Raw genomic sequence first — 27,206 nt, forward strand, 5'->3', positions numbered from 1 at the left:
GGACAAGTTCATTAATATCTCAGTCGGTGGAGCCTTGTGCATTTCAAATTCAGAGTGAGGCTTCACAATTGATATTTACTTAAGTCAAAAGAATTTCGACACCAGTGAATTCTATTTTATTCAATAAAGGCAACTCAGTCTAAAATTCACAGCTTCCTCCAATGGGGACGTTCAGGAAAGGACTGTTTAGCCAAGATCTTTCTGGATCCCAAAATGAATTTGCATGTCTAAAGGTTGTTTTTATGATGTTGTATAATAATCCTCTTGCATACTTGGGCAACAGCAAGGCGCACAGATGAGGGGATGAACGACCCAAATCAAGTTTGTGAAGCCTGGGAGAAGTCCTTCACAGGACCAACCAACCATGGCTACTTCCCTGCCTCTCCACTCCTAACCCGTCCTGCTCGTCCACAAAGGTGCCTAGTGCTGTTTAAAATGTTCTAGAATTTAGCATTTTGGGTCTTCTCAGTTCTCGGGGGCAGTCCTGACTCTGACAGACATGGCCTCAGAGGAAACCAGTGTGGCATCTGCACATGACTGTTTGGACCACCTGCATTGTTTGTTTCTTTGCTTGCTGTATTTACTGGAAAGTACCCTGTGTCTACTTGTTCTTTGTTGCTGCAAGTCCCAGGTTATCCTAGATAAGCCAGGCCCGAGCTGACTTGAAAAGGTTCTTCTTATTGACTCTGTCTACTTTTAATGTTCTTGAGTACCTGAAGAACATGAAGAAGGAATTTCTTAGTTTACTTACAGTACTTGGGGCTTTTTTTTTCACAAGAACATAACAATTGTGGACAATTTTATTTATTTTTATGTGTGTTTAGTGTACGACTGAGTGTAGGTATGAGTGTTTGTGAGGCCCGAGGTCAAACTGGTGTCTTGAATGCTTTCTGCTTTTTTTGGTGTGTGTTTGGGGCAGGGGATTAAGACAGGGTTTGGTTTCTCTGTGTAGCCCTGGATGTCCTGGAACTCACTCTGTAGACCAGGCTGGCCTCGAATTCACCATCACCACCACCCTGCTTCCACTTTAAAGATCTCTTGACCCAGAACAGACTGATTGACTACTCTGGCTGGACGTCAAGCTCTGGGTATTTCCTGTCTTCCGCACCCCGCTGTGCCACTTCGCTCAGATTTTTGTTTTGTTTTGTTTTTTGCTGCTGGGGATCAGAACTCAGGCTGCAGAAGTCTGAGTGGCACCCTGAAAGACGACAGTCTGTGCAAGAGGACCAGGGGAAGTCAAGGGTGAGGACCAAGTCCAACTGACACTGCCAACTCACCAGCCTCATCTCTTCTGGGGCCCTGGACCCTTCCCTGGACTCTGGTTGACATCTGTCCATCACTGCATCCGAGTAGGCCCAGGACAGATCTCATGGCAACGGAAAGTGATGGTAGCCTATCCAGAAACAGTTCTCTTTCGCTAGTAGCCATCCCAGGTGCCTCCCCTCCTCCGGTGGCCCATATCCATTAATATTTCATAGACCTTTTAGAATCAGCTTAGGACCCAGTACCTCAGCCTCCGCTCTGCAAAGCCCCGCCCTCGGCCCCCGTAGCACAAACCGGGTGAGCATGCGTATTGTGCAGCCCCACCTCAGCGTTGCCTTGGTGATCCGAGATGAACCCCGCCCATCGGGCTGTGTGAGCCGGGGGTCTAGGGGTCACTGGTGGGAAATGTCAAGTGCTTTTGGTGGGCCCGGGGTTCGTGGTCCCTGGGTAAAGGACCCGGCTGGCTGGGTTACCCTGGGGGGACCTACTTAAGGAGGTTGGGACGGTCCTGGGGAGGGAGGGGAGGTCAGAGACTGTGGGGGACACTGGCTGAGTGTCAGGGTGGAGGAGGGCCAGGGGACTTGAGGGACTCAGCGAGCCGGCTAAAGGGCTGGAGGAGGGTCTGGGGGCGGGCTTGGGGGCGGGGAGGGGACGGCCACCCGCAACTGACCGCCCCTCCCCGCCCAGTCCTCCGCACTGTCCCAGAGCCGCGGGTCGAGCGTCCTCCCCCAGTCCGGGAGCGACGCTGAGTGGAGCGGCCGAACACACGAGATGTGGAAGCTGAGCCGGGGCCGGGTGCTTCTGGACGAGCCCCCCGAAGAGGAGGACGGGCTGCGCGGGGCACAGCCGGCTTCAGCAGCTGCCCCGGCGCCGGTGAGGGCACGCCTGGGGGCGCAGGTGCGGGCCGCGGGGTGCATGGGGGCGAGGTGCAGGTGCATGGGGGACGCGCTCCGAGTGAGGAGTTAGAAAGGACCCTATGCTTCTCGGGGCTATGAGGTGACTGGTCCCGCAGTGCTCCTCGGATTAGTGGCCCGATCGTTGCAGGTCGCCGGCCCCAGAGCCAGCATGTGTGGATTACCGCGGGGCGCGCAACCGGGGTACTTTCCGTACTGGCCGGCGGCACTACCCTTCGCTCAGCTGCCAAGGGCTCTAGGGTTCCTCCTGGGACTCCAGGGACGCGGGGTGACCGCTTCCAGGCCAGGTGTTTCTATTCCGGGGTGGGAGAAACAGAAGCCCTGAATCATGGTTCCCCGGGACGGCGGTTCGCTCGCAAGAAAAGCTTTTGGTGACAGTAGCAAACGCAAAGTGTGCTAAATATTTATTTGCACAACATGTATTCCTTTTTTTTCTAAAGCCTTTGACTCCCCCCCACGCTGCCCCCTCCCCCGGAAGAAGAGATCAGAGTCTTTATACAGAAAAGGCTTTGGCCCGACAAGTGGAGAGATATGCCTGGAATGTCTAGAATTTTTTAATTAAGGTGATCCCAGGTGGGTTTGTATGAACCTTCCCCACCCACTTTTTCAGTGCGGTTTTCATCCCCTTTCATGTTCTATGAAATTGAGGTCACAAAATAAGCCAATCTTAAAGCACAGAGCTATTTTGTTACGTTTTGTGAAATACCTTGTGAAAACTGTGGATGATATAAATCTTTCTTTTTGAGAACTTGGAAATAGTCCCGAAATTGCTTCTTCCCCAGTTGGAGCAAAATAACAGTTGTTAGGAATGAAGTTTCATTTAAAATATTTCTTGGGAATTTAGTAACATTGCCAACTCACAGACATTCGAGTTGATGACTGTAGGCATTTAATTATGGTTTCTGTCTGGATCTACGCTTGAGAAGTTACCTTTTGGAGTTCCTAGTGCTTACCTACTTTTTCTTAGCCTCCAAATTTTTATAGCTGAACAGCAACTCTTAAATGCAATAATGAACATCTGTTGGTGGTCTTTAGATATTTGCTTATCTTCTAGCCAGTAATACATGTTTAAGATTGCTTCGTGTGTCTTTTCATGGTTCAATATTACATTTATTTTGGGGTCTGAATAATATCTCGTTGTCTCTGCAGACCAGTTCCCCCATTTACCTGCAGGACGTCGCCGTTGCTTTCAAGCTTAGACAGTTGGTACTAAGGCCTCTGTAAATGAGCAGGGTGGGCTTTCTGTAGAAACCATTTTGGCCCGTTTAAGTTAACAAGAATGGGACTGATGGGCTGTCTGGACAGAGTACATGTTGTTCTGTTCTGTGTACATGTATGATACATGTATGATACATGTATGATGCATGTGTGAGTACAGGCAAGCATGCATGTGGAGGTCAAAGGTCAGGTTTAGAGAGTCGGTTCTTGCTTCCCCCTTCTTGAGCAGGGCCTCTCTTCGTGTTTTTACCACCTCAGCCGCTTACTCCAGTCTAGCTGACCAGAGGGGTTCAGAGCCATTCTCCTGCCTCCGCCCCTCGTCTCCTATGGGAGTGCGGGAAGTACAGATGCACAGCTCTGTGTCTGAAATCGACCTCTGGTCATCAGGCTTGCCCAGCAGGCGCTTTCACCCGCTACGCCATCTCCCCCACCCCAGGTTCCCACGATCAGTGGGTGAGGAGCCACCGTCGTCTCGGTATGTCAGTGCTCCTGGATGTTGGACATTCTAGTCGATGTATAATGGTATCCCATTGTGATTTTTAATCTTAACCCCCACCAAGATGTGGGGCATCTCTTCTCATGCTTACTTGCCATCTGTGTGTCCTTTAAGGCGTTCGTCCCATTTTTACATCTGGTTATTGGTTGTCTGAAGACTTTTTTGGATAAGGATCCCTTATCAGCTGCGTGTCTTCAAACATTTCCTCCTCCTCCTCCTCCTCCTCCTCCTCATGCTCTCCAGTGTCTCTTTCAAGGTAGTTTTTAATTTCAATGCAATCCAACTTACCAGTTATTTCTTTCATGGCTATCACACCATTGATATGTCCAGCTTATCAATTATCTTTTTTATGGTGCAAGCCTTTGCTATGTCCAGCATCCATCTAAGTTAGTGCCTGTCATCGTCCAGTTGTGACCTGTGGCTTTGTTTGTTGCATTTTAAGGATGCCTATGCTATAATGTGCTGAAAAGATGTTGCTGTAGAAAAATCAGTAGCTAGGCTGGGTGGTGCTGACCTATAATCTTGGCACTCCAGGGACGGAGGCAGGAGGATCACAAAATCAAGACCAACCTAGGTTATACAGCCAGATGGGGGCAACTGCCGTTCTGAGATAGATTGGGAACTCAGGAGCATCGATCTAGACCAAAGCTAACTTCTCTTAGAATGAAATCTTAAAACCCGTGACAAATCCATCATAAAACTGCTACCTACAAAATGTTTAAAGTGGCCGGGCGGTGGTGGCGCATGCCTTTAATCCCAGCACTCGGGAGGCAGAGGCAGGCGGATCTGTGTGAGTTCGAGACCAGCCTGGTCTACAAGAGCTAGTTCCAGGACAGGCTCCAAAACCACAGAGAAACCCTGTCTCGAAAAAAAAAAATGTTTAAAGTGGAGAGAAATAGGAATTAATAATGGATAAGATTGACGTTCATTTTCTCTCGTGTTTAAAATACATTTTCTGATGTTCCACTTTAGTCCTTTGACTCCTCCCTCCCCTTTACAGAGAGTTCAGTGTTGGAGCAGGCCCGTGGAGAGCAGCATTCTGATTCTAGAAAGTGCTTGGTTTACAGCCCTGCTTGTCCTCTGCGTTCCTCGAAAAGCAGGGCGTACAACTATGGTCAGCTTCTGACTGTGTGCGTGTTTGCTCTGAAGAAAAAGTTGTGAGTAAGTGTGAAGTGTGGACACTCAGTGTAGCATACTGCCGTGTTCTGAGTAAGTGTGAAGTGTGGACACTCAGTGTAGTATACTGCCGTGTTCTGAGTAAGTGTGAAGTGTGGACACTCAGTGTAGTATACTGCCGTGTTCTGAGTAAGTGTGAAGTGTGGACACTCAGTGTAGTATACTGCCGTGTTCTGAGTAAGTGTAAAGTGTGGACACTCAGTGTAGTATACTGCCGTGTTCTGAGTAAGTATGAAGTGTGGGGCACTTAGATTCACTACTACAGTTTGTTTTTACAGGTCGGAACAAATCCTCTGAACTCCTTTAGATTATCAGCTTTTTGTTGTTGTTGAAAATAAACATGTCATGGGTAGCACTAATTGGACTTCAGTGGGTTGTCAACAATATGGACATGAAGTTGGGAGGAGCTGTGTTGGGTTATGGGTGAGTTAGAGGGGAAACTGCATTTCATTGTCTTACATGTGTGAAATGTTAAAAAATAAAAATTAGGGGCTGGAGAGATGGCTCAGTGGTTAAGAGCATTGCCTGCTCTTCCAAAGGTTCTGAGTTCAATTCCCGGCAACCACATGGTGGCTCACAACCATCTGTAAAGAGGTCTGGTACCCTCTTCTGGCCTGCAGACATGCACACTGACAGAATATTGTATACATAATAAATAAATAAATATTTAAAAAAATAAAAAATAAAAATTATAATTGAAATAGAAGATATAAGATTAAAAAGAAAAGAAACATTTGTGCATTAAAATATATCTCAATATAAATATGTAAGAAATACAATATAAATTCAGTGAGGCTTATGAGGAGGATTGTGTATTGCAGCCATTCCATACGGGGAGATATATTTTAATAAATCTAGTGTTTACTTTAAAAATTAAAGTTGATGATGCATATAGTACAAGATTTCTGAATGTTGTCAGGCCATAACTTCTTTTTTCTGTCTCAACAGATGCATTATTAAGTTTTTTTTGTATATCCATTAAACATGTATGCAAATCAGGAACATGCATTTACTTCTCAGCTGTAGACACTTATGTGTGTCTTGAATTGCTCTCTTTCAGGATACGCAGACTCACGAAACACTTCCTGTTCTAGCACCACCAGCTGAAATCCGCTCAAGACTCTGGTACCAAATATTGTTAAACAAATGTACCAGTATGCATTTATTATATCAGGTCTCTCCTCAAAGACTGTGAGGTTTCTGAGTCAGTTTTTAAAACTCCTTTCCGTCCAGTTTTGTGGTAATACAGACAAGGGGATGTGTCCAGCATCAGCACCATTTCGACAGGCTCCTCCCACCTATAAATTAATGTCCTTACAAACAAGCTTTGGGGAAACTATGACACATTTCAGGTTAATTCTTTGAAGGCTCAGGTGTGCTCACATACATTGAAATAAATCCGTCAACCAATTGGATATTTTAAAATTAGATCTGATGATGGGAAGAACCGGCGTGACCGTCTTTGTCTCGATGGTACACACCTTCCTTTCTGGGTGCTCCAAGAGCTCTTTCATAGGATGCTTATTGGTGTGGATCTGGGATGGATGGAGGATTGCAAACTGTAACATTGTGCTTGGCTTGACGTCTAAGTCTAGGAAGCCAATGCTGGGGTCCTTTCTGGTGGATTAAAATGTAAAGAGTGTAGCCCTTGGATAGGATGCAGTCCTCGCTCTGTCCTGCCCCCGTGCCTCTGTAGCTAACCCTTCATTCCATTTCATAAACAGAAGCAAATGCAAGTTCTTGCCAATGCAAGGTCAACCTATGGGTACCAGGTGAAGATCACTATCAGTGCCAAGCGCTTCTTCATTCTTCATCTGTTTCTGTTTTTGTGTTATATGATTGATTGTCTTGCCCCATCTCGGTGGCCTCAACCAAAAGATAAGCTGACAGCTTACACAGCAAGCACTTATTTCCTGGGGTTCTAGAAGTCCCAAGTCCAAGATTAAAGTGTAATAGATTCTTCCTATTTAAGTTGAATCTTCATGTAAAACGTTAGCAAGGCATAATTATCCTTGTTCTATAACCTGCTTTTCTCATTTAACTTAATATTGTTAAATAAATGTGCAGATATCTATTAGGTCTCTCGGGATTCTTGAGCTTACTGCGTCAGACTTTAAAATCGCAGTTTTGTGGCAGTAAAAACAAGGAAACATCGAGGAGGCCAGAGTGGCCTAAAACCGCATGTCCTGCAGGGCGGACTGGAACTCTTGCTTTCTGCATCCAGCCTGACTTCCTCGGTGCTGGGATGACTGGCTCACACTGCCACACCAAGACTCTGTTTGGTAGTCTCCTTTCTAGACTTTGTGTGACTTCTGGAGCAAGAACCTTTGGGGGTCTGGACCCCTCGGCATTTCAGTTGCCTGCCTGTGTTTTCTTTAGAAGCACGGCTGAGATAACATTTATATAACATTCTGCTTTCCCATGAAATATGGCGGTGCCGTGGTTCTTAACGTGTTCTTAACGTGTTTACGGGTGCAGTCAGTCTGAGAACCTGCAGGAGCGCTGTTCTCCGTAGCTGTCACCCTTGGTCCTGCCTCTCCATCTCTCCCCCCACAGTTCTGTTGCTAGGGAATTTCATGTATGTGGAATCATGCGATCCTGTGGGGTTTGTGGCTGGCCTCTTGTATTGTGGTGGATCGCAATCAGCCCTCCATCTGCTCTGCAGCTCAATACTCCACTGGGCTTCCTTCATCCTTTATCCTCTGATGGGCATTTGCGTTGTTTCCTCCTAACTGTCTGGAACACAGAGTGTTGGGATAACCACTTGTGGACAAGGTTTTTTGGTGACCTCTTCTCAGTTCTGGAGCCATGTTCCTACGCATGAAAAGGGCCCCGTCTTAGTTAGTGTCTCTGCTGCTGCAGTGAAACACCATGACCAAAAAGCAGCTTGGGGAGGAAAGGGTTTGTTTGGCTTACACTCCATATCACCACTGTTCATCTTCGAAGGAAGTCAGGACAGGAACTCAAACAACACAGGAACCTGGAGACAGGAGCTGATGCAGAGGCCATGGAGGGGTGCTGCTTACCTGCTTGCTCCCCATGGCTTGCTCTGCTGCTTTCTTATGGAACCCAGGACCAGCAGCCCAGGGATGGCACCACCTACCGTGGGTGTAGCGCACCACGCCCATCTGTGCTCTACAGTTCATAAACCGGGCAAGGGGCTGGAAATTGAAACACACAAAGACACACAGACAGAGACACAGGTCATCCTTGAAACAGGAATGCCCCCCTTATTGTGTACCAGAACTACTTACATAGAGATCCTTAACTGATGCCACGCCCCAGCCAAACCCACCAGAAACCACTCCCCTGCCATCAGGAACTCCTGAGGGTCTCATGCTCAGAGCAGCTGCAAGCATTACAAGTTGTTTACCAGAAATTCAGGACCTGGGGGGTTCACAGCTCCCAACACATGGGCTAGGCCTGCCCACCATCAATCACTAATTAAGAAAATGCCCTACTCTGGGATCCTATGGAAACATTTTTCTCATTTGAGGCTCCCCCTTTCAGAAAACTCTAGTTTGTGTGTCAAGTTGACATAAGACTAGCCAGCACAGGCCCTATGCTGATTCCCTGTTCAGTCATTGAGGAACTACCATCCTCTTTCAAAGGCTGGGCCAGTTTCCTCCCCACCAGCAGTGTGTGAGGATTCCGAAAGCCTTGTGGGTTTTTTTTTTTTTTATGTTTCCTTAATGACTCTTGAGACTCTCTATTTGGTCTTGACTCATTGAAAAGATGGAGTGACTCATATTTTTATTGTTGAACTATAAAGTTCTTGTACGTTGTGGATGAAAGTCACCTGCTCTGCCTGTATCTTTCTGCAGCCACTTCTCTCACAGTAGGCTGTCTCTCGATTCTCTTTGTATCATTTGAAGCACATTTTAAGTTGTTGTTGTTCTTGCTCCTGGTTTGAATATCTCTCCTGAGAATCACTTTCCAAATGTGGCTCCGTGGTCACCCTCATTGCTTGTCAGATTCTTTGTCCTTTCTTCTTTGCCCACAGTATGAAGTAAGGGTCTAACTGAGTTCTTTGGTATGGCGGCTACTTGTCACATTTGTGGGAAAGATGTTTCCTTTTTTAATGACTTGTCATGGTACTGTTTTGAAAGTCAGTTGGCCACGTGCATGCCACCTCTTCTGGACCTCCAGGGCACATGTGCCAGGACCTCAGTCTGATTACCACTTCTGCTGTAGCACGTCTTGAGATGACAACCTTAGCTTGTGTTCTTGTTTTCCTAGGCTGATTTTGCTGTCTGGAATGCTTTGTTGTGCCATGTGCATTTGGAAGCCGCAGGTCACTGTTTGCAGAGAGAGGAGCTGATACCCCATAGGGATTGTATCATCTGTAGATCAGCTTCTGGAACATTGCTGTTTAAGCAGTGTTTTCAGTCTTCTGATTCATAAAATATGAGATGAGTTTTTTCCATTTGTTTAGATCTTACAAAACTTGAAAATATTTTGTGATTTTCCTAGACTAACTATGTAATCTTGCCATCTTTATTTCTAGTTATATTATTTTAATGTAATCAAAAATAGCTTTAATTTGATTTTTACATTGTTCATTGCTGGTATATAAGAGCAATATATTTTTATATCTTGATTGAATATCTGATGTCCTTACCTCTTTTATTAGTTGTAAAAAGATAGTGCTTCTACACTTGAGGACAGTTTTACTTCTTTTGCAATCTAGTTGCCTAGTTTCTTTTTCTTGACTGTGGGGCCCTCTAGCCTACTGCTGAACAGGAATGGCAGGAGCCAGCCTTCTTTCTTGTTCCTGATCCTAGGGAAGGCCTTCAGTATTTCACCACTGAGTGTGAAGCCAGCTGTGGCGTTTCTCAAATGTTCATTACAGGCTTAGAGCTGAGTATTTAATCATGAAAAGATGGTAGGTTTTGTCATGGTTTTTCTGTATCTGGCCCGTGTGAATTCTGTTTCTTATTTTCTTGCTATAGTATATAATTGGGTTCCAGATGTTTGCCCAACTTTACATTCCGGAATAGCCACTTGACCAAATGCATGGTGCTTTTAATAATTTTTAGGTTCTTGTTTGGTTTTGTTTTAGAGACGGACTTACTGTGTAGTCCTAGCTGGCACTGAACTCTCTATATAGACCAGGTGGCCTCAGATTCATAGAGATCCGCCTGCCTCTGCCTCCCGAGTGCTGGGATTAAAGGTGTGTGCCACCTCACTTGGCACTTCACTAGCATTTTGTTGAGGGTTTTTTGTGTCTATATTTATGACATATGGTCTATATTTGTCTTTTCCTGTGATCTCTTTGCTTTGGGTATCAACATAACACTATTTTCACAGAATGAATTAGGAAATGTTCCTTTTTTATTTTTAGACTTTTTGAAGAATCACTGTTAATTCTTTACATGGTTGGTCGACGAATGTTGAACAAGTCTGGCCTAGTGTTTTCTTTGGAGGCAGTTGTTTGTTTTTTGTTTGTTTTTCTTTAGTCTTTGCTAGTTCGCTCTCTTTGCTTGTTTTAGATCTGTTCAGATTTTCGATTTCTTCTTGAGTCACGTTTGGTCCTCTGTGTGTGTGCAGGATCTTCCCCATTTTGTCTTGTTATCTGTTACTGCTCAGTTACTTAATGTGTTCTGGAGTGATGTTTCCCTTCTCATTCTTCATCTGAGCAATGTGAATCTACATTTCCTTAGTTTAATTTAATGTGTCCATTTTGTCGATACATTTTTGATTCAGATTATCCATTTAGCCATGCTGATCTTGAGTGTATAGGCTCAAATGACCCTCCTGCCTTAGCCTCCCAAGTAGCTGGGACCACAGGTGCAAGCCACCAGCATTCACACACATTTTTTTTTTATTTCAATTTAGAAAAACGTTGGCTTTGCTGCTCTCTCCTGCATCGTTCTCTACCCATTCACGTCTGTGCTAATCTCTGTCTCCTCCATCCTGCCCGCTTTTGGTTTTATTTGCTCTTCTTTGTCCAGATCTTAAGGAAGAAGCCTAAGCTTCTGGTTTGAGGTCTTCTGTGTCCCTCAGTGTTTGCAGCTGTGTGTTTCCTGTGAGATGTCTAGGGGCCCAGCTCTGACCCAGGGCTGGCATGCTTAGTCACCATTGGCTCTATAAGAGTCTTCTTAAGAACTGGAGATGGGGGTTGCCATGGTTGCTGTGCCCGTGTTCAGTGGTCTTCGAGGGCATGGAGGATTGTCTGAAGACGTGTGATCATCCCGATTCTTCTGTTGTCGCATAAATGTGTGCACCCTCCCTTTCTGAGTTCTCTTGTAATAATAGGTTATTGCTGTGGTTTGTAAACAGAGGCTACCTTTGGTCCGTGTTTTAGATATGATTTACCTTGCACTTTTATTCAACTGAATTCTTTGACTTACATTACAGTTCGGTTCATGTTCTAGCTCTTTATAATATTGTCATTGCAAATAGTAAAAGTTTTAGTGTAATTGATTTCTAGTTTCATCTCTCACATTAGCCACCGAGAATAGAACTTAGTTTTTTTTTTTTTTTTTTTTTTTTTTTTTTGGTGAGAGTTTATTTGTGTTCTGAACTGGCTTAATCTTGCGCAAGGAAGCCTGGAGAAGAAGCACAGCCTGTGTTTGGTCTCTGCCATTTGCTGTGGGTGTCGAGTCCTGTAAGCGCCTTCCTCCTTCTGTTTGCAGCTCTAAGTTCTGTTCCTTTCCAGTCCCAGTCTGGGTGCCCTAGAGCAGGATGGAGCTTAGCTTTGCCTAGAGCAGGAAGCTCAGTGCAGCTGGCTCAGGCACTGCTGTCCCGGCCAAGCCTATGAGTGGCGTTACTGCAGGAGGAAAGGAAGGCTCCTGCCAAGGCAAAGTGAGCAGACTCTCATCCCTGTCAGGGATAGATCACACAGACATGGCAAGTGAAGAAAGTGAGTTAATTTAGAAAACTGAAACTAAGTAATACTCTCCATGCAACTTCAGGTAAAGGTGGAAAAAGGCTAGGAATACAGGACCATGGATGAAGAGCTGCAAAGGAGGCTGGGTGAGCCCGTCCGCAGGTCAGCTCTGCCCTGTGCAGCTCACTGTAGCTCTCCTACCAGAGTGGCAGGAGGTGGGTCCAGAGAACTGGGGCTCCACTCTGTAGGGAGCTCTGGTCATCTTCAGTGCTGAAGGTATGGGCTGGTCCTTACCAAAGGGTCTGGTGACATTTGCACTATTGGTGGAAGTTTGGGGTCCTTCATTCTTTCCTGCCTTCCCATTGTTGATATTGTTGCCTGATAATCTCTCCTTTGCCAGGCCTGTTTGGTCCCCAGATCTGCTCCCGTTGGGTTTCCGTGCTCCTGTTTTGTTTTGTTTTGTTTTGTTGTTCTTTCTGCTTCCGCATTACCTGGCACTGCAGTACCCTTTCCAGTTCATCCGACCCCAGCAGTTTCAATTTATTGTTTTAAGCCCAGGAAATCTGGATCCTTTTCCTCTCTCCTTTTATCTCCTAGTGAAATCAGCCAGACCTATTTACGTAATGCTTTGTTCAGAGAATATTTATGATCACTAGAAGTTCCCAAGCCGGCAGTGCTGGCCTTGCCTTGGCCCTAGGCAATGGGGGGGCTGTGATGGACTTCTGAGGGTTTCCCTTGCAGACTCGGTGTTGCTCATTCCTAAATCCACTACTGTTTATCCTCTTCCTCCAGATGCCTGACTCCAGCTTCCAAGGCTGGCAGGTCTTCCTCTGATTGTGAAGCCTCATAACCTTCAGATCTCTGTCATTTTACACTCACTACACACTACCAAAGGTGGCTGCCTTTCCTTGTGTCTCCCAGGCAGTTAATGTAGCGAAAAGCAGACAGTCCACAGTTTAAAGATCAAACGCAATGAAGGTTTATTTCTTGCCTGGGGTACAGCCCTAGGAGGCCTTCTTGGTCTGGGGTGGTCGTCTGACTTGCTTGACAGACTGGTCTAGAGACCAGCCTCAGGAGAGCAAGTGCTTCCGGGGCTGGGCTTTGGGCTTGCACCTTCGCTCAAAAGGGCATGCAAACTCCCAAAGCCTTGGCAGCTGTAAGGATGGGTGAGAGCTGTAGGCTTAGCTTCCTCCTAGTTATTTCCATGTTCTGAGTTATGAGAGAAATGACTGGGAAAAGCAGAGGGATGATGGATCTGCCTAAATCTGTCTGCCTGTCCTTGGCACTCATGTGCATTCCTCTTCCATCTTACTTGGTCACTGTGCTACTGAACAATTTCCGTTTCCTTTCACAAAAGAAAGAGAAATTTAGAACACTGGTTTCTTGAAAAAGTAAGCCAGATGATGGTGGCACGCACCTTTAATCCCAGCACTCGGGAGACAGAGACAGACAGGCAGATCTCTGTGAGTTTGAGGCCAGCCTGGTCTACAGGGCCAGTTCCAGGACAGGCTCCAAAGCTTCGGAGAGAAACCCTGTGTGTGGGGGGGGGGGGGGGAGGGGGAGAGTAGCAGCTAGTTTGAATCTTCTTTTTCCACCTGCCTAGTAGGAGAACAGAAAGGACTTATGATAGTGTTCCTACTGGGAGGTTGGGGGATGGGCAGGAGGAAGACCAGAGTTTCCCCCCACCCCAACAGAGGACTGTTTGCTGGTGAAGGGCCTCCACATCCAGGAGCTGTCTGTTAGGAGCCCAAGGCCTGTGCCTTAGGAACTGGAGGTACTACCTGAGTCTCAGGTCATCCCTCTGATTCTGGGGTGATGGTGGGTTTCTGTGACAGCCTGTGGGGCTGCTCCTGCTCCAGGCCACCTTGGAGATGCCCTGGAACAACCTGGGTTATTGATCTGAGGGTGTTTGCTCTCAGAATGGGATTTCTATAAGCAACACAGAAGCCTGGGATTTGGGGAGAGCCATTTTGTTGTCCCCAGTCTAAGCCTCCGCGAAGTGCTTGCTGATTATCTGTTCACATCCTGTTTTTGTTTAGTCTCTTAGCTGCAGGACAGGGGCTCAGGCAAACCCCAGCGCCTCTGTTCACCTTGAATAACTCAGTAGAAAGCAGTATCTCTCGTGGACTGCTTTCTCTGCTCTAGAGCCTTGAGTAAATGCTTTGTGTGGGTAATGGCACTTGTCTACCCCCCACCCCCGCACCGTCCCCCTAGACAGGGTTTCTCTGTGTAGGCCTGGCTGTCCTGAAGTTCCAGGACAGCTCTGTAGACCAGGCTAGCCTCGACCTCACATAGATCTGCCTGCCTCTGCCTCCGAGAGCTGGGATAAAACAAAGGTGTGCGCTGCCGCCGCCACCACCACATTCCTGCTTCCTTAACTAGTTGTACTCTGTGGGTCACAAATTGTTTGTTGTTTTTCTCTAATTCCCATGCTACCTGTGGTGTAGAATGCTGTTCCATAGACCAGTTCTGTCTGCTTGGTCCGGAGGGTGCTCATCTGACCAGCGTAGCTCTCTGCATACAGGTACCCTCCCTCGCACCCTTGGGGTCTCACCAGTACTCTACAGTATGGAGTCTAAAGATGCTTGCTATGACCTGGGGGCTACCCATGCCCACCTTCAACCATAAGTCATCTCACTACTTCTAATGGAGCAAGACGTCCCTGAGATCTGTGCCAGCCTCCGTGGGTTATTATCAGACATCTGTGTATTTGGTCCTTTTCTGATCTGTTAATCTGAGTGGTGATCTCTAACTGCATCTCACGGTCACCTGTGTCCCTCTGTCCTCAGAGGAGAAGGAACTACTGCTGCTCCATCCTGCTGCAGCTGCCCATCCCTGCAGGTGCCCCTCCTGCCCCTCCCGCCCCTCCTGCCCCAGGCTGACAGTAGTAGGTCACCGTGAGTGAATGCCCTGTGCCTGCAGCTAAAGTTTAGACATGGATGTATTTCAGCAGGTGCCCGTGCACTGGTGGTTTTACATGTCAACCTGACACAAGCTAGAGTCAGTAGAGGAAGGATCTTCAGCTGAGGACATGCTCAGTGAGATCCAGCATCTTCTCGTCTCGTGCTCAGTGGGGGAGGGCCCAGCCCATGGTGGGTGGTGCCATCCCTGGACTGCTAGTCCTGGGGTCTATAAGAAAGCAGGCTGAGCAACTCAGTAAACTGCACCCTCCATGGCCTCCGCATCAGCTCCTGTCTGTAGGATCCTGCCCTGACTTCTTTCAGTAATGAACAGCAATGCTGTAGTGTAAGCCAAGTCAACCCTTCATCCCCAGCTTGCCCTTTGGTCATGCTGCTTTGTCACGGCCATAGAAGCCCTCACTAGGACAGCCTGTTGCAGGGTCTGCCCTTAAAGAGCCAGTGCTCCCACATCTTTTTGTTGTTGGCCTGATGAGGCCTCTGCTAAGAAGTGCTGTAATTACTTTGTTTCCACACAATGGCCTGAGAGGTGATCTCTAGTCAGGCAAGGGTATCACGTTGTCCCTCATTTCTGTTTCCAGGCCCCCAGTTCTCTGCGGTTAGCCATCTTGTTCACCTCCCAGAGATATTGGCTGGCTGCAGAATTCTCTCTTGCTCTCTTTTTCTCACTCGTAGTGTGTATCTGCCTGTCTTACACACACACACACACACACACATACACACACAACCATAAATCTGAGAGCAGGAGACAACACTCTCAGGTGCTTGCTCTGTTGAGCATCCTAATGCAAGCCTCATACCCGAAGCCACAGCTCTTTCCCCTCTTGAGCTGCTCACATTGGCTGTGAGTCCACAACCCCGGACACGAGTGTGTGCTTGTGTCTCTCAGTAGACAGGATCCTGGAAACAGCCTTCTCCGCCTGGGGTCCAGCACTACCTCTTGTTCTGACCCTAGCTCCGCGAGATCAGTCGTGGGACCATCCGACTCTGCGGCCCTTTCTTCTCAGATGTTCTGAGCTGGCCAAGGTCTTGTGAAAAGTCTCCGGTAGCCTGATACTCCGGTTCTGATAAAAAGGCCTTGGGTTTCATTTCACTGTTGACCTAGAATCCTAAATTTCCCCAGAATACCTGTTTCTCACTAACTCGAGTCTTTGAGCCTAAGACAATCTGAGTTCCACATCCAGAACTTGGCCATCTCTCTTGCATCATGACCAAACAGCCTGACTGTGTAGGTGGCCCAGCCTGCCTGTGGTTTAAACATCGCTCCCACAGTGACAATCTTGTCCACATTGACCATGGAGAAGAACAAGGGTGCTGGCAGCTCTTGACACCCAGGACAGTCTGAGGAAGGCTTGCTTCTACTCCCTCAAGATCACCCCCTGGCATGGGGACTCTTCCTCTAAGGACTTGTAAACAAACATCTACCTCCTTCTGGTAGTGCACCACCCACAAGCCAAGGCACAATTCCATCAGAGTCCGTCTTGGGGAACCAGTATGTTTATTGAGCTCCCTTACAGGCATGGGTGACTCCAGAGAAGTCCCATCCCAGCATGAATGGTGACTCAGCATGGCCGGCTGCCCAGATGGAGCCCCTCCTCACTTAACTTTCCACACTATACATTTCAGCACTTTCTGAGACCGTGAGGCTGGGAACAATTAGGGCAAAATCACATACAGCTGACTAGGAGATGCAGGAGGGAGAGATCAGAATCTCAAGTGGGAGTCTGTCCAATGACTCCTACGAGAAAGTGTCAACCCTCAACTGGCTCAATTCTGGGGGTCTCTTGCAAGTAGTCAGGGCTGCTTCGATGAAGATGATGGCTGTTGTTCTTGGAGGCTATTGTTCCACATCCCTGGACAACCGGTCTTAGTGCCCTAGAACAAGCTGCAAGGTGCGTTTTATCCGCTCCCTGCAGACGTGATGCCAGACAGAGGCCTTGTATAGAAAAGTTCTGGAGTTTTAGCTCCGTGGGTGTCCGTGCCTACCTCATGGACATCTGTGCTAAGGGTTTGTAGTAACATATGTGTGACTGTAGGACCAGCGCATCCTCTGAAAGTATATGAGCAGTGATCCCTTCCTACGCCAGTCCCTGGGGGACCGCCCAAGACTGCCAGCAGGTGCCTGTGATAGGGTGTTTGTTTACACTGTATGAGGATGTGTCACTGTGGTTGGTTTAATAAAAAGCTAAATGGCCAGTAGCTGGCAGGAGAGGTTAGGCCAGACTTCCAGGCAGAGAGAGTAACTCGGGATGAATCTAGGAGGGCGGGAGATGCCAGCGAGACACTGAGGAAGTGAGACGTACAGTCAAGCCACATGGCAGAATAGATTGACAGGTTAATTTAAGTCCTAAGAGCTAGTTGGGAACAAACCTAAACTAAGGTCAAGCTTTCGTAATTAATAATAAGCCTTGTGTCATTATTTGGAGACTGATGATCCTAGAGAAAGTCCAACAACAAACTTACACACTGGGCACAGCAAGAGATTAGTATCAATTTATGTAATAAGTTGGCAGCACGACTACTGATGTCCTTTGGGGTTAGTGAAGTAGAACAGATTACTTGTATAATACCATGCTCTGTGTCAGCCTGATAACCGAGAACCTAACCGGTGGGTAATACATACAGCATGGGCGTGCCGGAGAAATTGGTGATCCTATCCTGGGACTGGTGGGTAATGCATACAGCATGTGCGTGCCGGAGAAATTGGTGATCCTATCCCGGGACTGGTGGGTAATGCATACAGCATGTGCGTGCCGGAGAAATTGGTGATCCTATCCCGGGACTGGTGGGTAATGCATACAGCATGTGCGTGCCGGAGAAATTGGTGATCCTATCCTGGGACTGGTGGGTAATGCATACAGCATGGGCATGCCGGAGAAATTGGTGATCCTATCCCCGGAGAGATGGGTTTCAGCAGCTTGAGACTGCGTTACTCTGCCAAGCATCATTTAAAACAATGACTGTATTTCTGGATTTCTCCATGTAATTTGCATAGACCCCAGGGAACCTGTGGAAATCAGAACTTCAGATGAGAGAAGATTTCTGGGAGCCATTTGTGTCTGATGTCGTGGCTGTCCATGTTTCATAGTAACAACTGGGAGGGACCATGAGGCTTAACAAGGACTTCCCCCAGCCGACCTCTGAACTTAAATATCTTAAAAACGTACTTACGTTAGGAACGTGGTGCATACCTGTCGAGTGAGTTGCTCAGAGGATGAGGCAGGAGAATTGCAAGTTTTAGGTCAGCCTGACCAACTTGGTGGGAATCTATCATAAAAAGGAAAAAATGTCTAGGGCCATAATAACTCATCAGCTGAGTACTTGCCTCACGTGAAAGGCCCAGATGCAAAGTGCACACACATGAAGTTACTTTTGTCGATAGCGTTGCTAGGCGTGAGGGAGGTGTATGGTACTCACGGGATGACTAGAGCATCGTGTCTGTGTCCCGCTTGGACTTGTGCTCATGTTCAGAGAGAGTGTCTACACAGCTGCTTTTATCCAGTGTTGCAGCGCTGTCTTGCCATCCTGACATAGTCTGCAGTGGGGGTTGATGCCGGGTACTCTGTGGACGGGCACCACATGGGCCTGTGGTGCTCGGTGGCACGGACTGCTAGCCACCCTCAGGTCTCAGGAAGGGGGCGCAACTTAGATCCCCCTGTGACGGATGAAGCCTTCAGATATGCTTCACTGAAATAGTGACCCCCTAAAACTGGAGTTTTATATCTGCGGGAAAACAAAGAAATACAACTGTTTTGAGCTTTGAGTAACCTGGGGTTATTTTCTTCAGATTGTTGCTGATGTAGTGGTGGCACTAGATACAAGTAGCGGGGCTTGGAAAACAAGTTTAGTTGTGTGTGTGTGTGTGTGTGTGTGTGAGAGAGAGAGAGAGAGAGAGAGAGAGAGAGAGAGAGAGAGAGAGAGAGACTAATTCTGAGTCCTGGCTGGCTTTGAGCTTCTGCATAGCCCTGGAACTCATCACTTCCCTTGTGGTCGGTTTTGAAACTTTCTTGGTTATTTCCCTGTGTCCTGTGTTCATGATGCATCCTTGGACGCGCAGGACTCTCCCCGGTGCTTCTGCACCCTTGACAAGGCCCTCGGCTTCCCCTCTCCAGCCAGAGTCCTAGTGAGCTGAATGTCCCTCCTTTCCCACGTCAGGCTGACTAGTCGGACTGAAGACTAGCTAGAAGAAACCAGCCTTCCCTTACCCTGACGGGACTCCCTCCCTTGTTTCTGGGGTCTTCCTTTCTTCTTGCCTTGCTGGCTGTCACTGCCACTGGTTTTGATTGTCACTGATTTTCTGATTTGGAGGCTGCTTCTTAGGTTTGTCATGTCTTCCCTAAAGAGTAGCCAAAGGACAAATCTCAGAAGAGAATTTCTTAGTGGCCCACACAGTGGAGGGTATCCATTTATCCCACCAAGGTACGCTCCACCTTAAGCCCCTGAACATCTTCTGATACCCAAGGCCTCCTGCTCTACCACATCTGTGGGATGTTCCTGTGAGGTTTTCCCTGCTTGAAACCCAGGGAAGGCTCCTCACACTGGGGAGGTGTCTGGGCTTGGCGTGCTCTCCCAGGATCACTGAGGCAGTGCAGACAGGTTCCAGTAGCCTGATCAAGGACGTTGCAACATCATCTCTGCCCCCAGCAGTGGAAAGGGTCAAGATCCATCACCTCAGAAACCCTTCCGGCCTGTGTGTGGGCTGTGGAGGAGGAGAATCACAGGGCTGAGAGGTGCCTTGGTTGCTGAGTTGACTCACAGAACACACAGTTGCTGCGGCAGGGCTGTGGGTACTGGGCCATTGATAGTCACATAAGCTGAGAGAGGATTCATAGATCCACAGAACACAAGATCCAAGGGATGGGGTTGCCTGGAGCCCTTGGGGATGAGGGCTACCCTGCTCCCCACAGCAGGTGACAGGTGAGAACGGTGCTATAGATGGAAGTAGTCTGTGCGAGATGGAGGTTGGAGTGTGCTGTTTTAGAGCACATGGCCTTTGAGGGATCCAGAAACTTCTGCACCACAGTAGTGGGGGAACTCAGAAAAAAGAAAGCTGTTCTCCCATATATCCCTCCACCCTCTGGAGAAACTCAGGACCAGGGAGTCAGAAGCGTCGCCCTGCTCTGCAGGAATGCTGGGTACTGATGTGTGGTTAGAGCCATGAGCTCTTAACTCAGAGTGGAAAGTGTGTGGGCTAATGCTCCATTCCCAAAGCTACAATGGAGGGTTCACTGCCGCTAGGCCATATAAAGGACTTAGCCTTCGAACTGGGGGCGGGATCCAGACTTTGCTCCTTGAGGGATGCGTCCTGCACAGGGACCAGAGAACATTGGTGCCTTGGTAACTTTGTATGAGTTCTTGTCTGGTATGTTTGATCATAGTGAGTTAATGTATATACCGATCTTCTCACGGGGCAGAGTAGGTATGACCCGGCTGCAAGCTTCTGTCTGCTCCTTGTAGGATGCCCTCCGCTCCTGACTCCTGGGAGACTCTTTCTTGTCCAGTATCCCCAGGTGTCTAGGGCATTGATGGGGCTTGAGCCTCAGGGTCAACTCTTCCCCAGAGTGTTCTCACTGACTAGTATCTGATCCTTGCTTGTGGTGCTGATGTGGCCGGCTGCTGTGGGGTCTCCAAAAAACAGAACTAACCCACGGGAAAAACATCAGCAGTGAGTCCTGGAATCCCTTTTGGTCCAAATCCAGGAAAATGTATGACCTTAATAAACGTGAATAACCCCTTCTGCCCGGGCAGAGCTGACACCACACTGAGTGTGCCAGCTCGCAATCTTGGACTGTGTTCAGTGGCGCGGCAAGGGCGCCCCTGACTGAAAAGAGACTTAGAGAATGTCAAAGTCCAAATCCCTAAGACTTCGGGCATTTTTTTTTTTTTTTGATTGAGAGTTGAGAAAACTATGACTGGGGGTTTTCTAATGTTTGTGGAGTTTATAAATAAGAATGCTAACAGGCCAGAGGAAGTGGGAGGAGACTTCTGGCCTTGAAACCAGCCCAGTAAGGCCTAAGCCTTTCTGCTCTGCCTGTAAATTCTGCCGCCCTTGGTATGGTGCATACTTGAAGTCACACCAGAGGGCTCTGGGAAGGCCGCTGTCAGAAAACTTAAGCTGTTGAACAGGCAGTTGGACAGGAAACACCGCAGGCTCCAGCTGCCCCACAGCTGCCCCACAGCTGGCCACTGGCCTCCTTAACCTATCTGTATTCATTACAGCTGCAACCTCCTATTCCCCCTCCAGTCCTCTGACCGTGGCTCGCTCTCCAGACTCTGGGGGAGGAACATGACTCGGCCTTCCTGAAGAGTGCCTTTTCCATTCTCTTGGTCTCTAGGAAGTTTCCCTCTATGGGTGTAGTTTCCCTGCATTTGTTCACTGTCCCTCATCGAGGCTACTCGTTTAAATCCCATTGGCTGCAGGCTCTGTCCTGATAACACCAGTGGAGGCACGCATTGGGTGCTAAGCAAAGCTCCTGAGGTCCCTCTCTTGCTGGCTTGTCTTCCGATGCAGAGCGGCTCCCTGGCAACCATGGTCAGGGAGCAGTGGAATGTGCAGCCCCAGCTGGGGAGGGCCACGCCAGTGAGTCAGCTGGCCTGGTTTGATGGAGATTTGTGCTTCGTGGGATCCACAGGGGAGGGTCTGGGCTTGGTGGACATAATACCCCTCAAAACTTGCTTCGGGCTCCCTGTGTGTTGTAGCTGCTACTTCAGTCAAGTGTCCTCACGGGGAGTCACAGTGTTTGTTTTGCAGTCTCTGACTCGATTCCAGAGAGGTACTCTGGGGTCAGTTGGTGCTGAGCACAGTGGATGAGGTCTGGACTCCATTCCTGATTCATGGAGAATAATGTAGCGCCCTCACCCGGAGCTGAGGAGCACAGGACACAACGCCAGCCTCCTCAGCATTGTGTAACTTTCACTGCTTGCTGGGTATCTACATAGACACTTGGAATGGTAAACTGGCATCCTGTTCCTGGGTTCTTTCGTTTTTTGCTGTAGTGATTCCTTTGGCATGGGTACACCACTTAGGATCCTAACACGATGGGTTTGGTGGAGGGCCTGACAGTTGGAGACAGACCCCTGCCAAGAGGGGGTTCCTAAGGTCTAGACTGACAAGGGGCCGAGAGCGGAGTCGTGGTTCCCCGATACGTTTTGATGGTTTCCCACCTGTATGCCTTGAAGGGCTCACTGAACATTTATATTACATTGTCTCGTACCAGTGGTCTCCACAGCCTCTCAGCTCCATTTTCATGACTCCCTTTTCTGTATTTCCTTCTTAACATTTCAAATTTTAGAGCCTACCAAGCCCTTTGACAGTTCCCTTTTCTCAAACCAGCAGGGCTGATGATGTGGGGGCAACAGTTAGACTTCCAGGGAACGCGGGCCTCTGCCTATTCCTTTCTGCCCAGTAAGTTACTTAAGAAATAAATCTACAGTGATTTTCATTGTAAGATCCTGGTTTCACAAATGAAATGGTATAACAGGATATTTCCAGAATCAATAAAACATATCATTTCTTTTCCAAAGCTTGTCTTTGTGGAGGCTGGGGCTGGTGACCCCCTGTAAATAGCCCTGGTCCCCTGAAGTGCCAGCCTCCCCGATTCCTTCCTGTGTTGTAATCTTCGTCAGGCCATAACTACGCTTCTTTAACACAACCTTCCACAAGGAAAACATGATTATTGGCTAGCACATTCCAGGATGTGGTTTCCTGGAACACGGATGCACAGGTAGGATATAGTGTATGTAGCTCTGGAAGGGTCAGGGGCGTGCTTGGCCTCGGGCATTTCTGTCAACATGCCAATGAGATTGTAACGGGGCTGGAAATGCCCTTTGCCAGTAATGTCTCAGCCATGGTCACCAGCAGAACACATTCCTTCCATGTTGGTGGTGATGGTGTGAGCAACCACACGGCCCAGTGCACTGTGGCCAAGCCCAGAATGCAGGTCCAGTCATGTTTGGCACCTGACACGTGTTGCCCATTATCTCTTTACTGTGCTCAGGCCTTGTTTCTAAGTGTGTTATCCACAGCCTTAGGGTACTAATCTAGGCTGCGTGTGTGTGTGTGTGTGTGTGTGTGTCGTGTGGCTTAAGTGTGTCATAGGTTATACTGTTTAGGTGTGAGATGGCCACTCTGTGCTATTACCATGGTGATGAAGCCGCCTGGTGCCAGATCTTCCTAGCTGTATCGCCATCAGTGAGCCGTAGACTGACTTGTGGGATTGGAAACTGAGATCATGGCATCAGGTGTGATGTGTCTCTTCATCTTTCCCCTATTCAGGGAGCAAGTCTCAGAGGCTGGAAGGAAGTAACTTCTCTGTTTAATAAAGATGATGAACAGCATCTGATCCAGACGTCCAAATCTCCCAAGTCCAAAGGGTGAGTTGCAAGCAGCCATCTTGAGTGGGTAACCTTACCAGCAAAGCAGAGAGTGCTGGGTAACAAGAGGGGATATTGTCATATTAATATGCTATAAATTCTTCAGAATGTTAGAAGTGCATTTGGAGGTGAAAATACAACAGGACTACTTCCTGTTTATAGTAAGATGGCCGTCTTGGAAACCTGCAGCTGTGTTTCTGGGCAGAGGACCACCTACGGCCATGGGTGTCAGCTCTTCCTCACTGAGGCAGACACAGGGCCCCTGCAGAACTGGAGCCACGGTTTCCCAAAAGGTCCTCTTGGTCGTTCGGTGATGTGACGTTAGGTCTCGGACCCCTGTGTCCCGAGTGATGCTGACATGCAGTCAGTCAGGACACTGATGTATTCTCTGTACCCGCCATTCCCTTTTCATCACAGAAGTCTTGAGCACTTCCTTTTCTTTAAATCGCTACTAAATGTCTGAGAGTAGCTTCCTCTAGGAGCAACCCTGCTGAAAACCCACCTAGTGAGTAGAGTTCTCCTTTCTTTATAACCTAGACTGGTCCTTGGTTTTTCATGCCTGGTTTGCCTGTGTGCTCCCTCCTCCAGCCTCCGAGAGCTGGTTCCTTGTCGCCTGTCTGGGAATCGGTCCTTTGCTCATGTCGCATGGAAGTCAAAGTGTGGCTTCTATGAGCTTATACTGGCTTAAGTTTCCCATGATTTTTAATGTTTATATCAAGCTTAGGCCCAGGTTTCTATTGCCTTTCTGAGTACTTTAAAGATTTTAGAAAAGGACTTTATCAAAGTAGCGTTTTGATGAGCTCACCATGTGACCAAACCTGAACTTTTCACCTACAGAGGTAATCTACGACTAAAAGAGGAGCTGAAGGCAGAGAAGAAATCAGGATTTTGGGACACTTTGGTTCTGAAGCAGAACACCCAGCCTAAAAAACCAGACCAGATCGAAGGTTGGGAGCCCCCGAAACTTACTGCTGAGGACGTGGCAGCCGACATCGAGGACGGGAGCAGCAGCTGCCCACCCTGGTCCGGCTGGGAGGATGATACCAAGGGCTCCACCAAGTACACCAGTCTGGCTAACTCGGCCAGCAGCTCCCGCTGGAGCCTCCGCTCAGCAGGGAAGCTGGTCAGCATCAGGCGACAGAGCAAGGGCCACCTCACAGACACCTGTGAGGAGGTGGAATGAGTTGACGGACCTTCACTGTGACATCGTGTTGCTTCTAGGGTTCGCCAAGCCTTGGTGGCCTTCTACTAGTGCGCCATTCATTTGTTGAGCCCTCCCTCTCATAGTCAAAGAAAGGGATCCACTGAGTCGCTTGTGTTCTGTGCTCAGTGACCCACATGCGCCACGGCTTCCTGGGGACATCCGGTAACCTGACTGCAGAAACACGGCCCCCCTGGGTGCGTGTTTGTTGAAGGAACCTGTGCTTCGACGGCACTGTCCCGTGAGACAGAACAATGTTTCCCGCCAGCCTCGGTCATCTTGTCCCTGCATGTGTCATGCGCGTGATGACTTGAGTGTGAACGTGGCCTCAGTGGTACCTTCTCCCCTTGTCAGAACACAAGAGCATCTCCCAGAGGCGACGGCCGTTCAGCTTAACAACAGGTTCATTTCTCCCTTATTAAGACAGAAGCGAAACAGAATCTGGCTGCTGGAAGCGACTGAGGTGGCTTGAAGTAGAATGTCAGGGCGTTCTGAGTGGCCCGCCTGCCGCTGAGGCGGAGTAACCTCCAGTGTGAGCTTGGGTGGCAACGGGTTCTCTTATGGAATTTTATTTTTGCTTTTGAACTTTTAAATACGGGATCTTTATTTTCTTCAAAACATGTTGATTTTCAAACTTAAAGATGAAAGAAATACTATGAGTGAATTCTAGTCACCCAATAATCTTAGCTGTGCCCTGAAAACACCAACCTGCTCGCTGTAGGGTTAAGACTATGTATAACTTACTGAAGTGCCTCTTTTCTATTACTCTCAGAGGTTTAGTTTTTCAAAATGAGATACTTTTATGATTGACGTTAAACTTGTAAGAAGTGTTACCCCCCCCCCCCCCCCCCCGGCAACCTGCTCTGCCTGTCTCACACTGCTGACTGTCCCTGCTTGTGGGCCTGTGGATTGGCAGGGTTGGTACCTCCGTAGAGGGCATTTAGCAACAGCTGGTGCACCTACTTTTGTTGTTCAGTTAACAGTGCTCTGACGGAGGTGGTGTATTTCTCTTCGTTTGGATTAAAAATGAACAGCCTCCCGTCACACTGCCCTTGAGTTTGTCCGTGTGAGCAGTGTGCTGCTCCATGTACCTGGATGTCCCACTCAGTGTTTCCTGTGGCACAGTGGAGTGGCCCGATGCATACGTGCTGTCAGAGCATCTGTGTCTTTAATGGAACAAGTCTGCTAGGTATGTCCGTCTACATGTCTGTCCGCCGCCTCGCTAGCCAGCCACCTGTCTCCATCCTCCTGTCCACACATCACCTGAGCTGTGCAGTTTCGAAAAATAGAATAAGTTTACCTATTGAGTTTTGAGAGGGCTTTACATGGTTTCAAATAAAAAAAATTGTTAACACCAAGAGATTGTGAACTTATGGAGATTTTGATTCATAATACACAGTGTATAATTTCTATTGTAACAGGTGAGCTAGAACATCTTGAAGTATTCTCAGGTAAACAGTTGAGGGCATGGGCTCTGACTCTCTTGTCTCCAAAAGGGGTAATGGCAGGTGAGGACAGAAGAGCAGCTCATGCTGACGCCCACAGCAGCAGCCCCTGGGTTGTCTGGCTGCTTGCCTGTGGCCCAGGAATCCAAAGCCTTGAAAACGTAGGGTTCGAGCTCTCGGACACACAGCCTCTGCCTTCGCTGGGCCTGTGTCGAGGGCTAAGTGCCTGTAGCTCTGCCCGTGTGCCCGGATGCAAGGGCGCGTGTTGGCTCATGACCTTTACACTGTCGCCTCTCGGAAGGTGAGGTGCACTGTACACCAGACTTGGTGTTTTTTTAATATAAAAAGATTAACTAAAGTAAACGTTTCTTCTGTTGTATCGAATTAAAACATCTTGTGTTTGAGATTTTTAGTGCAAATATTTATTGGTATGCTTTCAGGAGAAAATCTCTTCAAGTAAATTTGCTCTATTCGGATGCAGTGTGCAATGCAGCTGTGGTTCTGGGGCCGGTCCACGGAAGGCACAATTTCTGCCTAGTATTTGTTCTGGTCTTTTTAACGGGGATGTGTTTGGCTCTCCAGGAGGGATAGAGTCTTCCTTAAAGCTAAGGATTAAAGAAAAAACGAAAAGCTGCGTCTGTCTCCTTGATCTGTGAGAGCTGACAGTTGCTTCCCTGACCTTGTAATCTTCCTTCTATGATGTGGCAGTCCACCAGTTCATGAGGACACTCACAGCTGTGCTGTGCCGAAATTACACACATGGGTCTTATCTGAGCTAACGATATTAGGCTGTTACCTGGGGAGCGATGGGCACAGGGTACCCTGGGCTGCGTCTGTTCTGCTGCCCTTAGTTAATGAGTTAAGTACTCCCTTAAGCAACTTGGTCTTCATCCAAGAAACGTGAGCATACCAGAGACAGTTTGCTGCTTTTTACTTACCCACTCTTTTTAAAACATGACCATTGACCAGACAGTGGTGGTACACACCATTAATTCCAGTACTTGGGAGGCAGAGGCAGGCAGATCTCTGTGAGTTCAAGGCCAGCCTAGTCTACACAATGAGTTCCAGGACAGTCAGAACTGTTACACACAGAAACCCTGTCTCAAAAAACACTAACAAACAAAAGAGACAATCCCTTGAATTTTTTTTTCCTAAATGACAGCCAAGTGGTGGTGGCGCATGCCTTTAATCCCAGCACTCAGGAATAGAGACAGGCGGATCTTTGAGTTTAAGGCCAGTCTGGTTTACACAGTGAGTTCCAGGATAGCCAGAGCTACACAGAGAAATCCTTTCTTGAAAAAAAAAATTAATGTCCATAGGAACTGAACCCCATGAAAGCTCCAGAAAGCCCTGTCCCTTCTTGGCTATAG

The 27,206-nt window shown here is 48.0% G+C and overlaps 1 protein-coding gene across 3 annotated transcripts; it reads left to right on the plus strand.

Moving 5' to 3' along the window:
• The first annotated feature begins 1,647 nt into the window (after positions 1-1,647).
• LOC121462274 (testis development related protein) lies at positions 1,648-26,464 on the plus strand. Of its 3 annotated transcripts, none has more exons than XM_041673768.1 (4): positions 1,648-1,695; positions 1,951-2,160; positions 23,093-23,190; positions 24,028-26,464. In XM_041673768.1, exons 1-4 carry the CDS (start codon positions 1,669-1,671, stop codon positions 24,371-24,373), a joined length of 681 nt encoding a protein of 226 aa, XP_041529702.1. In that variant the 5' UTR covers positions 1,648-1,668; the 3' UTR covers positions 24,374-26,464. The 3 variants fall into 3 exon arrangements, with proteins under 3 accessions (XP_041529702.1, XP_041529703.1, XP_041529704.1); XM_041673769.1 differs by having other exon boundaries at positions 1,951-2,136; XM_041673770.1 differs by lacking the exon at positions 1,648-1,695 and adding an exon at positions 1,708-1,759.
• The last annotated feature ends 742 nt before the right edge of the window (positions 26,465-27,206 follow it).

The sequence above is a fragment of the Microtus oregoni genome, unplaced genomic scaffold, assembly GCF_018167655.1.
Source record: "Microtus oregoni isolate MIOR12 unplaced genomic scaffold, Mior012 000024F_ref0000369, whole genome shotgun sequence".
NCBI lineage: Eukaryota > Metazoa > Chordata > Mammalia > Rodentia > Cricetidae > Microtus > Microtus oregoni.

Excerpts from the sequence above, each read along its gene's own strand:
- LOC121462274 (XM_041673768.1), top strand. The coding sequence starts at position 1,669 with ATGTCAAGTGCTTTTGGTGGGCCCGGG. Across the intron at positions 1,696-1,950 it reads GTGCTTTTGGTGGGCCCGGG|TCCTCCGCACTGTCCCAGAG; the intron begins GTTCGTGGTCCC and ends CTCCCCGCCCAG. Across the intron at positions 2,161-23,092 it reads GGGCACGCCTGGGGGCGCAG|GGAGCAAGTCTCAGAGGCTG; the intron begins GTGCGGGCCGCG and ends TCCCCTATTCAG.